General features: G+C 48.5%; 1 protein-coding gene across 1 annotated transcript in view; it reads right to left on the bottom strand.

The window, feature by feature from the left end:
* Positions 1–13,460, bottom strand: part of LOC308175318 (glypican-6-like) — a gene marked incomplete at both ends in the record, with an annotated part of 215,632 nt that overhangs the window by 72,961 nt on the left and 129,211 nt on the right. The window contains one exon of the mRNA XM_080551002.1: positions 3,592–3,983. Coding sequence (XP_080407128.1) covers positions 3,592–3,983 — 392 coding nt within the window. The remainder of the gene's footprint in view (positions 1–3,591; positions 3,984–13,460) is intronic.

The raw sequence follows: 13,460 nt of genomic DNA, 5'->3' as shown, positions 1-13,460 counted from the left end.
GAGGAGATACAAAGGCGTTCTATCATTGTCAGACTCTGCGGCTACGTCTGAAGCTGCACTCAGGGCCAGCCTTCAATTTACATACATTGTCTCCTGACAGAAGCTAGTGGCAACAGCAGCTGTTCCACCTAAAGCTCTGGTAATGGCTGCCTGGTCAGCTGACCACAGCTCTGTTCAGCTCTGGGAGGGTGAAGGTAGTTCACTAGAAATATCCATTTAATCCCATGTGGGAAAAAAAAAAGGCTTGTTGTTTCTCTTTCAAAATGTACATGATATCTTGTTCTTCCTCACTATATGTAAACAAAAGCCAGGGATTTAGTTACATAAGTTGAAGGCTCGATCCATGATGCACTTTGGTGTAGCTCTTTTGTGTGTCTAAAAAAGGGATTTAAAGAGACGGGATTTCCCCACTAAGCCCTTCAGACGACATCACACTTCATCAGCGTTTGGCGCTGCTCTCTCTCATAGCCAGTTAGAAACCCCACAATTACTCTGGTAAGAACCGATAAACAGCTTTATTCTTTAATACATTAAATAAACATCTCTCTCACTCTGAAATCTAAACATTAAAAAAACTATTCACACAGAACCAGATCATAGGCCAACAACTCTGCCCATCGAGAACAAAGCCAGCCAACGAAATAAATGTAATACTCGATATAAATAATACAATAACTCTACAAATAACGAAATAACTACAGTATATAAAAAAAGAAATAACAATACAAATAACGAAATAAATATATAAATAACTAAATAACTATACATAATGAAATAACGAGCATCACAGAGATGTTACAGTACAGGACGTGAGAGAGACAACAGAGAGAATAACAGAGGCAGAGCGTCACAGAGAGAATCCCACTTCACAGTCGCCTGTAGGGTCTTTCTCTTTAATCTCTCTCTCCTTGCCCCATGTCTTAACTCCCTGTGTGTGACTCCCCCTCCCTCCTCCCTCCCTCCCTCCCCCCTCCCTCCCCCCACCCCACTTTCTCAGATGGAGTGAAGCTTAGCTTATACACAGTGGCGGACTGGCCACCGGGCAAGCCTGGCAAATGCCAGGAGGGCCGCAAGACTCTGGGCCGCTCAGAATGTATTATATTAAAAATATATATATATTTGTAATTTTGTCTCTGGTGATTTTCATTGAAAATAACTTATTTCAGCAGACCGCGGCCCAAAACATTTTATATCGGCCGGGCCATCCACGCAGTTCTGCATCGCGGATGCCCAGGGCCCTAAACCAATAGGAGCAGAGCTCCCCTATGGGGCGGAGCTCCACGATCTAGAACGATAGTTATGGAGATATACTCCAGTTCTATGAGTGGAGCGGAGCCCCATAGGGCTGCTGGCCCACTTCAAATTGTTCAAACCCGGCTGTATTGTATGTTTGGGAGAATGAGGGAACGGAGGACGCCCCTTTTATAGCACCCCAGGGCGGGCGCGGACATCGAAAAATTCAGTCATTGGCTACTTTAGGTAGCGGGGTAAACCAATAGGAGCAGAGCTCCCCTATGGGGCTCCGCTCCACTCATAGAACTGGAGTATATCTCCATAACTATCGTAGTCAGCTCTATATCGCCAGTGGACACGCACCTCATGTCATCATTCCGTTTATAACAGCAGTTAACGTTACACTGCTTTCATTTTCAGAATGGGGGAATTTGATGAGAGCGATGCAGTTAATGTGCAACAACTGGATGCAGGGAGCAAGTGTAGTTGGAAGTAGGAATGCACCGAAATTCGCATGTATTGGGCCGAAAATAGCACAAAAAAGTACATTCGGTGTGAAAAGGCTATTGAAAGAGATATTGACTGATGACTGCCTACTGATACTACATATAATTACAGCAAACATGTCGGTAGTTTGGCATCTGTCCTCTGACTTTTTATGTTAACAATCCGTGTTGCGTGTTGCGTTTGGAAATAGGGCTGTTGTGTCGCAAATGCCAGGGCTGTTTTTTGATCCCAGTCCGCCCCTGCTTATACAACACACTAGCCACTGGGCAGCCCCACATCAAACAGAAAAGCTTTTTTCTCCAGTTGTATTGGCCTCAAACATACAGATCAGAAGTGCATCGATGTAAACAGGGGATCACAACATCCCTCCCCAGTGCCGTGGTGGAGGCGGTGAGGGGGGGTGAGGGGGGGTGAGGGGTGGGACGTGTTTCCGGGACACAAACGTCCAGCCGGTTGGACAGAGCCTCCGCTGGGATGTGCCGCCTAAAAGCTCCTGGTGAATAAATAAGAGGGAGGAGTGTTTGTGTGTGTGTGTGTGTGTGTTCTTCTACACAGTGAGGGTTGTTGCGTGTGTGTGTGTGTTTGCGTGCTTCTAGACAGCGAGGGTTGTGTGTGTGTGTGTGTGTGTGTGTGTGTGTGTGTTTCTAGACAGCGAGGGTAGTACACAAGAACAAGGGCAACTAGTGGGGTCGTTTATATTCTGAATTAAAAGTATTTAAACACCAATTTAATCTGAGTTATACTGTAGATAATGCATAAATATGAACATGACTGAATATGGATAAGATACATATCACTACTGCATATTTTCTCCAGGCTTTACAGTTACATTTAACAGACGCCTTTATCCAAAGCGTCTTATAACAAACGATTTACAATCAAAGTAAGTGATTCATCTTTCCACATCAGTCAACATAAGAAAAACGAATCTATGCTCGTACCAGGGGCCATTGGCAGTCATAATGCTAATACATTTATTTACAGTGGATAAACTGTACAGGGGGGTAGAGGAGATAAAGAGATAGAGGAGATAAAGAGATAGGAATCTAAGCAATCAAATTGTCTCAAGCTGGCGTGCGTTGTGCTTCCCTGAACGGATCAGCTCTGTATCCTCCTGCTGAAACCTCTGAGATTAAACTACCTGAGAAGCAGCAACACCTGAGTCTACCAACAACACCTGAGTCTACTAACACCTGAGTCTACTAACACCTGAGTCTACTAACACCTGAGTCTACTAACAACACCTGAGTCTACTAACAACACCTGAGTCTACTAACAACACCTGAGTCTACTAACAACACCTGAGTCTACTAACAACACCTGAGTCTACTAACAACACCTGAGTCTACTAACAACACCTGAGTCTACTAACAACACCTGAGTCTACTAACAACACCTGAGTCTACTAACAACACCTGAGTCTACTAACAACACCTGAGTCTACTAACAACACCTGAGTCTACTAACACCTGAGTCTACTAACAACACCTGAGTCTACTAACAACACCTGAGTCTACTAACAACACCTGAGTCTACTAACAACACCTGAGTCTACTAACAACACCTGAGTCTACCAACAACACCTGAGTCTACTAACACCTGAGTCTACTAACAACACCTGAGTCTACTAACAACACCTGAGTCTACCAACAACACCTGAGTCTACCAACAACACCTGAGTCAGATGAGTCAGAAGAGTCGGGAGTCAAAGGAGTCAGCAACACTGGAGTCAGAGGAGTCAGCTTTGATTCTGAGGAGTCAGAGAGGAGTCAGATGATTCAGAGAAGTCAGCAACACCAGAGTCAGCAGTCTAACCAGTGACCCAAGACCCCCCAGGAGGAGAGAACTCACCTTGGCCACCTTGTTGGCCACCTCTCTGCCCACCACCAGCCCCTGGACGAAGGTCCTGGCAGCGATGAACGCCCTGGTGACCTGCGCCTTCAGCTTCCTGGGCACGTCTCCGAAGGGCCTGAGCTGGTCTGTGTATTTGCTGATGCACTCCAGGTAGTCGTCGCTGAACTGGTACTGGGAGTTGAGCAGCTGGAACATGCGCTCCAGCAGGCGGGACCAGAAGTCGTTGAGCATCTCCTCCAGGTTGACGTTGCCGCCCGTGTAGTAGCGCTTCAGCTCCGTGAACAGGTCCTGGAACACCTCCGAGTTCTGCATGTAGAGCTTGCCGTACGTGCGCGTGAACATGTCATTGAGGGACTTCTCAGAGTTGTCCAGCAGCTCCAGGAAGAACTCTGGAAGGGAGGAGGAGAAGGAGGAGAAGATTTATTTATTTGTTATTTTTATTGGAGAGATATAGTGAAGATTAAAAAAAAGTAAACTTGCATGTAACAAGGGTAGGCGCAATAAGCCATGGCTTCAGCCTACACCTTTTTGGTCCTGGTATGCATTGTGACTGTGTACATTTTTTAATATATGTATTGTGAATTGTATAAGGGACCAAAATAAACATTCTCAATCAATCAATCAAAACGACAGACAGGAAAGTAGGAGAAGAAGGGAGAGAGGGCATGGGCCAAATTCGAACCCATAGCCGACATGGATGTATGTCTGCAATGTAGACCACAGTGCTAGACCACTGGACCACTGGACCACTAATTTATTTTATTTAACGCGTTATTTATCCAGGGGGTCCCTTGAGATGTCCAGGGGGTCCGCTTTGAGTTGCATTTCATGTACGAAAGGCGCTATATAAATAAAGCTTTACTTACTTACTTACTTAATTACTTGAGATGAAAGTCTCTTTTTCAAGGGAGACCTGGCCAAGATAGCACACCAGTACAAGTACAAGGTTTACAAAATTGGAGAATAAAACGTCATAACACTGAAGACAGTGGAAAGAAACAGTGTGAAATGAAGAACTGCGCTGGTCGTATTTGATCTGCATCAACACCATATATGTATGTGGGAAGGTAGGTGTGTGTGTGTGTGTGTGTGTGTGTGTGTGTGTGTGTGTGTGCATGTGTGTGTGTGTGTGTGTGTGTGTGCGTGCGTGTGTGCGTGTGGGTAAAGAACACAAACTAATATAAATAAAGAGACTATATGAGATGGAGGCATATTTCCATGTTTCCATGTCACACCAAGCACCCTCCCTAAAACAACAGACCATTAGTTCTAGAACCCTAAAACAACAGACCATTAGTTCTAGAGTCTGAGGGCCCTATTATGCACTTCATCAATAAGACGAGGCGGTAGATCTAAACTTAAGACGTGGAGGCGTGGTCAAGGCCACTTTGCTATTATGCGTGCGGTAGTGGAAAGAAATTAGTCATGGGTGTGTTTTGGGCGTCTTCTCAATCAACCCAATCAGCGTGCCAGGTGCCATTCCCTTTAAGAACCGGCTGCGTTGAGTCATTAGCGCTATGCTATTATGGAAGTCCTAAGAAGGAGGTCAGCGCGCTTCTCTGCCTCTCCCTTCTGAAATAAAGCATTTATACTGTGACCGTAATTGACGTCTTGCCGTGGAGCCACGTGCGTGTTCATGTGTGCCCACATGCATGCGCAAACCGCGGAGGCGCGCTCATGTTTCAAAACGTGCATGAAGTCTAAACTTAAGAACTTTTCAAACCACTTCTTAGCGCTAGGAGCAAAGTCAGATCGCATAATAGCAGGGGCGCCTAGTGCACTTCATTAACATATGAACACTCCCACAATGAGCAATATATGCACGGGAGTCTTACGTGTTATGTGTGGGCGCCTAGCGACACCTGCATAATAGCAGTAGCGCGTATGAAGCGCATAATAAGGGTGGCGGTAGGTCTTAACCTGGCGGTGCGTCTTAATTAAGACTTAAGACGGCAAGTTAAGAAGTGCATAATAGGGCCCTGAGTCTGAATTAAAGATGTGGACAGCATCATGCTGTGACTTAGGTCTCATGATGTTGTATAATACCTTATACTCAGAGGACAAAGCACATCAGCCAAGGATACGCACTCTGTTATGTGTGGACAGACGGTCCAGAGCACTCTGTTATGTGTGGACAGACGGTCCAGAGCATTAATAATGGAACAGCTGGAATAACGGCCCACAAGCACATCAATGATTCATGAAGAGGTTCTGATTGCCATGAATATTTTGTTACTATACGCATTCAAACACAGCTACTGGTATATTACTGGTACTACTGTTATATTACTGGTACTACTGGTATATTACAATGTATTATTCTATAGTTTGTGCCCATGTGTGTGTGTGTGTGTGCGGTGTACCATTAAATTATGTTCCCCTATGCTTCCTCTATTACTCCACTTCTGATTGATCGTGTGTGTATGTTCAGGTCACTTAGGCAACGTGTGTGTGTGTTCAGGTGGTGACAGGCCAGTGATTAAACATGGCGTACCAGAGCGCTGAAAGAGACTAAAAGGAATTGACTGTTGGAAATCCTCTGACATAATAACGGTGATTAAGGACAACCCTCACCCAGGTGATGGAACCCTATGATGCAATAAAGCAACAATATCATTATGGAACACAGCATATGTTTACCTGACTCAGATCATGTTCGCAAATTAGACAGATGACCTTTACACAAATCACACACGTACGTATATCTCACACACACTCACACACACACACACACACACACACACACACACACACACACACACACAGAGCTGATAGATTCTAACTCATTTAACCCTCATACCTCCCCTGTCTCCAGCAGCTTAAATGAGTCAAACTCTCCTGTGTGATTATGAACAACATCAACGACAGCTGCTGAAGTTGTTTACATCGACTCGCTCCACTGGCTGCCTGTCACAGTGTGGGCTCTGACATCCTGAGAAGACACACACACACACACACCAACACACACACACACACACACACACACACACACACACACACCTACCAAGACAAACACACACACACACACACACACACGCACAGTCACTCTCTCTTTTGGTAAACACAAGTATCTCACTGAAGCCTCGTTAATAAGAACGCATGCCCCTGAGTGCACCGACAGACACACACACACACACACACACACACACACACACACACACACACACACAGGTAGCATGGGGACACACCCGCAAATAACGTTCAGGACACTCTCTCTAACAGTAGCTGCATGGCTGGGTGCTGCTATCCATACAGTTTATTTATATATCTGTATCAGTGCAGTGTTAGTCAGACAGCAGTCCTATGGTCCCTGGTCAGCTGGTCCCTGGTCAGCTCCAGTCATAATAAAGCACTTCCCCCTCCTGTGATAATGCAGCCAACCTTTAAGGCTGGCTGGTCAATGCTGCCATGCCTGTTATTTACTTAGTCTCCTGCAGGGTAGCACGTCTTGGCTGGATAATATCCACTCATATACACACTCACTGGACACTTTATTAGGACCACTAACACTGGGTAGAGCCTCCCTTTGCTCTCAAAACAGCCTCAGTTCTTCATGCTATTGATTGCACAAGATGTTGGAAACATTCCTTTGAGATTCTGGTCCATGATGACATGATTGCATCACGCAATTCCTGCAGCTGTGAATCTCTCGTTCTACCACATCCCAAAGGTGTTCTATTGGATTCAGATCCGGTGACTGGGAAGGCGAGTGAAGAACACTGAACTCATTGTCATGTTCATGATATCTCCCTCAGCGGTCCCTAATTTGAAATAAAGGCTTGAAATGAAAATGAAACCAGTTTGAGATGACTTTTGCTTTGTGACATGGGTGCATTATCATGCTGGAAGCAGCCATGAGAAGATGGGGACATTGTAGCCATGAAGGGATGCACACAGTCAGCAACAATACTCAACAAGGCTGCGGCATTCAAGCGGTGACTCATTGGTATTAACGGGCCCAAAGTGTGCCAAGGAAACATTCCCCATCAACATCTATTAATCACCATTACACCACCTGAATACATGACAAGGTGTACAGGTGTTCCTAATAAAGTGTCTGTGACATTCAGTATATTATATTATATATATATATATATCAGTATATTATGGTGTTCAGTATATTATGGTGTTCGGTATATTCAAACAGAGAGGTAGTGGATTTCTTGTGTAGAAACTAGGACACAATGACCCAATATCCAAAGGAACAAGTCAGAGGGTCTAAGCATAATTTCTAACAAAAAGGTAAAGTTTTCTTTGACTTCATACAATAGTCTGTCTCCCCCCATGTCCTGCACTGCCACGCTGTACTTACCAGCCTGGACAGGAAGTCGTCTCCACCAGAAACCTGACCGGGACCGCCGCCGCCGAAAACTGTGATGATTAATTAGCGAACTAGCGCAGAACTGATCTGTCCATTCACAACATCGACACTGCACCACCCCCCCTCCCCCCCCGGGTGTGTAGCCACTGGGCTAATCATCAACATCAGTCATCATTACCGGGACACGGGGGGGTGGGGGGGGGGGGGAAGGGGGGGGGAAGGGGGGGGGAAGGGGGGGGGGGGAGGGGGGGGGATGCTTTCTTCTGGGAGTTGTTGTGTACTGCAGCGTTTCCTTCAGCTCTCACGGCTTTAGTCACACTGTACTACACACTGTACCTGTGGTGAGTCTGTCTGTCTGTCTGTCTGTCTGTCTGTCTGTCTGTCTGTCTGTAGCTGTACTGTACTGTACAGCTGTGCTGTAGTTCAGGAGGTAGAACCAGTGTCTAATGATCCAAACAAGCGGGCCAACGCATGGCATGGTAGCTTGCCGCCATTTGGTGTGTGAATGTGTGTGTGAATGTGTGAATGAGAGGCCGTTGTAAAGAGCTTCAGAACAAGACACTAGATAAGTGCAGCCCTGTACTGCAGCGACCTCCTCTACATCCTGTCCTGCTCCTGTACGTGTCACTTCAGAGATGATGTCAACATGTCGGAAGAGGAGTCGTCACCTTGTGGGTTCAAGCCCCTTTCGATAAAAAGTGAAACACGGTCTTTTGGCCACACAAAGGAGTTCAGAGTCCTGAGGCGTTCAGTGGGAATGTTGACAGGTGAATGGACGTGGGTTGGTACAGATCAGCAGGCAGAATGGAAGGGAGACGTGTTCATTCATGTGTCTTTTCATGCGTTTCTCATTTCACCCTGATGGCTTTGACGACGTCAATGTGCAGAACGGAACGCAGGTCTTGGAATGAAAGGGAGCGTTTGTCCTCTGAGAGAAGTGTGTGTGTGTGTGTGTGTGTGTGTGTGTGTGTGTGTGTGTGTGTGTGTGTGGAGCTCATCTACGAGAGAAGGAATCAACATGGCTACTTGGCTACATCCAAACTGAGCTTTTTCAGAGGCACACTCCAAAACGAGGGGTTAGGGGTAAACATGAGAAATGGGATTTGGCCTTATTGTCCCCCCCCCCTCCCTCCATCACCTGTTCTCCTTACAGTACCTCAGTCCCCAACCTCTTATTGTCCCCCCCCTCCCTCCATCACCTGTTCTCCTTACAGTACCTCAGTCCCCAACCTCTTATTGTCTCCCCCCCCTCCCTCCATCACCTGTTCTCCTTACAGTACCTCAGTCCCCAACCTCTTATTGTCCCCCCCCTCCCTCCATCACCTGTTCTCCTTACAGTACCTCAGTCCCCAACCTCTGATTGTCTCCCCCTCCCTCCATCACCTGTTCTCCTTACAGTACCTCAGTCCCCAACCTCTGATTGTCTCCCCCCCCCTCCATCACCTGTTCTCCTTACAGTACCTCAGTCCCCAACCTCTGATTGTCCCCCCCCTCCCTCCATCACCTGTTCTCCTTACAGTACCTCAGTCCCCAACCTCTTATTGTCCCCCCCCTCCCTCCATCACCTGTTCTCCTTACAGTACCTCAGTCCCCAACCTCTTATTGTCTCCCCCCCCTCCCTCCATCACCTGTTCTCCTTACAGTACCTCAGTCCCCAACCTCTTATTGTCCCCCCCCTCCCTCCATCACCTGTTCTCCTTACAGTACCTCAGTCCCCAACCTCTGATTGTCTCCCCCCCCCCTCCATCACCTGTTCTCCTTACAGTACCTCAGTCCCCAACCTCTGATTGTCTCCCCCCTCCCTCCATCACCTGTTCTCCTTACAGTACCTCAGTCCCCAACCTCTGATTGTCTCCCCCCCCCCCTCCATCACCTGTTCTCCTTACAGTACCTCAGTCCCCAACCTCTGATTGTCTCCCCCCCCCTCCATCACCTGTTCTCCTTACAGTACCTCAGTCCCCAACCTCTTATTGTCTCCCCCCCCCTCCCTCCATCACCTGTTCTCCTTACAGTACCTCAGTCCCCAACCTCTGATTGTCTCCCCCCCCCCTCCATCACCTGTTCTCCTTACAGTACCTCAGTCCCCAACCTCTTATTGTCCCCCCCCTCCCTCCATCACCTGTTCTCCTTACAGTACCTCAGTCCCCAACCTCTGATTGTCCCCCTCCTCCCTCCATCACCTGTTCTCCTTACAGTACCTCAGTCCCCAACCTCTGATTGTCTCCCCCCCCTCCCTCCATCACCTGTTCTCCTTACAGTACCTCAGTCCCCAACCTCTTATTGTCCCCCCCCCCTCCCTCCATCACCTGTTCTCCTTACAGTACCTCAGTCCCCAACCTCTTATTGTCCCCCCCCTCCCTCCATCACCTGTTCTCCTTACAGTACCTCAGTCCCCAACCTCTGATTGTCCCTCCCCTCCCTCCATCACCTGTTCTCCTTACAGTACCTCAGTCCCCAACCTCTGATTGTCCCTCCCCTCCCTCCATCACCTGTTCTCCTTACAGTACCTCAGTCCCCAACCTCTGATTGTCTCCCCCCTCCCTCCATCACCTGTTCTCCTTACAGTACCTCAGTCCCCAACCTCTTATTGTCTCCCCCCCCTCCCTCCATCACCTGTTCTCCTTACAGTACCTCAGTCCCCAACCTCTTATTGTCTCCCCCCCCTCCCTCCATCACCTGTTCTCCTTACAGTACCTCAGTCCCCAACCTCTTATTGTCTCCCCCCCCCTCCATCACCTGTTCTCCTTACAGTACCTCAGTCCCCAACCTCTTATTGTCTCCCCCCCCCTCCATCACCTGTTCTCCTTACAGTACCTCAGTCCCCAACCTCTTATTGTCTCCCCCCCCCCTCCATCACCTGTTCTCCTTACAGTACCTCAGTCCCCAACCTCTTATTGTCTCCCCCCCCCCTCCATCACCTGTTCTCCTTACAGTACCTCAGTCCCCAACCTCTGATTGTCTCCCCCCTCCCTCCATCACCTGTTCTCCTTACAGTACCTCAGTCCCCAACCTCTTATTGTCTCCCCCCCCCCCTCCATCACCTGTTCTCCTTACAGTACCTCAGTCCCCAACCTCTGATTGTCTCCCCCCTCCCTCCATCACCTGTTCTCCTTACAGTACCTCAGTCCCCAACCTCTTATTGTCCCCCTCCTCCCTCCATCACCTGTTCTCCTTACAGTACCTCAGTCCCCAACCTCTGATTGTCTCCCCCCTCCCTCCATCACCTGTTCTCCTTACAGTACCTCAGTCCCCAACCTCTGATTGTCTCCCCCCTCCCTCCATCACCTGTTCTCCTTACAGTACCTCAGTCCCCAACCTCTGATTGTCTCCCCCCTCCCTCCATCACCTGTTCTCCTTACAGTACCTCAGTCCCCAACCTCTTATTGTCTCCCCCCCTCCCTCCATCACCTGTTCTCCTTACAGTACCTCAGTCCCCAACCTCTGATTGTCTCCCCCCCCCCCTCCATCACCTGTTCTCCTTACAGTACCTCAGTCCCCAACCTCTTATTGTCTCCCCCCCTCCCTCCATCACCTGTTCTCCTTACAGTACCTCAGTCCCCAACCTCTTATTGTCTCCCCCCTCCTCCCTCCATCACCTGTTCTCCTTACAGTACCTCAGTCCCCAACCTCTTATTGTCTCCCCCCCCCCCCTCCATCACCTGTTCTCCTTACAGTACCTCAGTCCCCAACCTCTGATTGTCTCCCCCCTCCCTCCATCACCTGTTCTCCTTACAGTACCTCAGTCCCCAACCTCTTATTGTCCCCCCCCTCCCTCCATCACCTGTTCTCCTTACAGTACCTCAGTCCCCAACCTCTTATTGTCCCCCCCCTACCTCCATCACCTGTTCTCCTTACAGTACCTCAGTCCCCAACCTCTGATTGTCTCCCCCTCCCCTCCATCACCTGTTCTCCTTACAGTACCTCAGTCCCCAACCTCTTATTGTCTCCCCCCTCCCTCCATCACCTGTTCTCCTTACAGTACCTCAGTCCCCAACCTCTGATTGTCTCCCCCCTCCCTCCATCACCTGTTCTCCTTACAGTACCTCAGTCCCCAACCTCTGATTGTCCCCCCCCTACCTCCATCACCTGTTCTCCTTACAGTACCTCAGTCCCCAACCTCTTATTGTCTCCCCCCTCCCTCCATCACCTGTTCTCCTTACAGTACCTCAGTCCCCAACCTCTTATTGTCCCCCTCCTCCCTCCATCACCTGTTCTCCTTACAGTACCTCAGTCCCCAACCTCTTATTGTCTCCCCCCCCCTCCATCACCTGTTCTCCTTACAGTACCTCAGTCCCCAACCTCTTATTGTCTCCCCCCTCCCCCCTCCATCACCTGTTCTCCTTACAGTACCTCAGTCCCCAACCTCTGATTGTCTCCCCCCCCCTCCATCACCTGTTCTCCTTACAGTACCTCAGTCCCCAACCTCTGATTGTCTCCCCCCCCCTCCATCACCTGTTCTCCTTACAGTACCTCAGTCCCCAACCTCTGATTGTCCCCCCCCCCTCCATCACCTGTTCTCCTTACAGTACCTCAGTCCCCAACCTCTTATTGTCTCCCCCCCCCTCCATCACCTGTTCTCCTTACAGTACCTCAGTCCCCAACCTCTGATTGTCCCCCCCCCTCCCTCCATCACCTGTTCTCCTTACAGTACCTCAGTCCCCAACCTCTTATTGTCTCCCCCCCCCCTCCATCACCTGTTCTCCTTACAGTACCTCAGTCCCCAACCTCTTATTGTCCCCCCCCCCTCCCTCCATCACCTGTTCTCCTTACCTGTCCTCAACTCCCCAGCCCCTCATTCCAGCTGAGAGACTCCTGATTACACCACATGTGTTTAAGTAATAAGACGCCTCAGGCCTTTTCTCTTTAGAAACAATGTTTCTTGTTAAATCTGAGGCGAGCCAAGGACACACGTCCCTGTGTCTGTCTCCCTCCGTAGATTGACGACCTCCATCTCTCCATCTCTTCATCTCTTCAGGCTCCATCTGAACTGTCCCTCCTACAGACCTCCTCACCCCCCGCACAGTTTCTCTACTATAACGACATTTAATTATTCCTTCTTCTAGCATTTTATCTGCTGTCAGGACTGCAGAGTTACTCCCTATTTCCGCCGTAGATTGAAGACCTCCATCTCTTCAGGCTCCACCTTAACTGTCCCTCCTGAAACCTTTCCATCCCCCAGTTCAGTTTCTTTACTATATATTAAAAATAAAATATAATTCTTCCTTCTTCTAGCATTATGACTGCCAATGGCCTCTGGCCGAAGCAGATTATTTATTTCTCTTCATGACGAATGGATAGATGATTCACTTACTTAGACGTATTTGTTGTAAGTCGCTTTGGATAAAGGCATTTGCTAAAGGCCAAAAATGTACAGTAAATGTAATGTACAGTAAAAGTAACGTAAATGTTTACAGGTTGTCCCACTGGCCCAGGGATGAACAACAGGGGTTAGGGTTAGGTTCTGTATCTATGACGAGTGCAAAGACTGGCGCTAAATTCTAGAATACAACGTTTAAATAGCATAAACATTTGGGGCGGTGCAGAG

This window comes from Nansenia antarctica, assembly GCF_963989245.1.
Source record: "Nansenia antarctica genome assembly, contig: SCAFFOLD_123, whole genome shotgun sequence".
Taxonomy (NCBI): domain Eukaryota; kingdom Metazoa; phylum Chordata; class Actinopteri; order Argentiniformes; family Microstomatidae; genus Nansenia; species Nansenia antarctica.
This window is presented reverse-complemented; position numbering and strand designations above follow the sequence as displayed.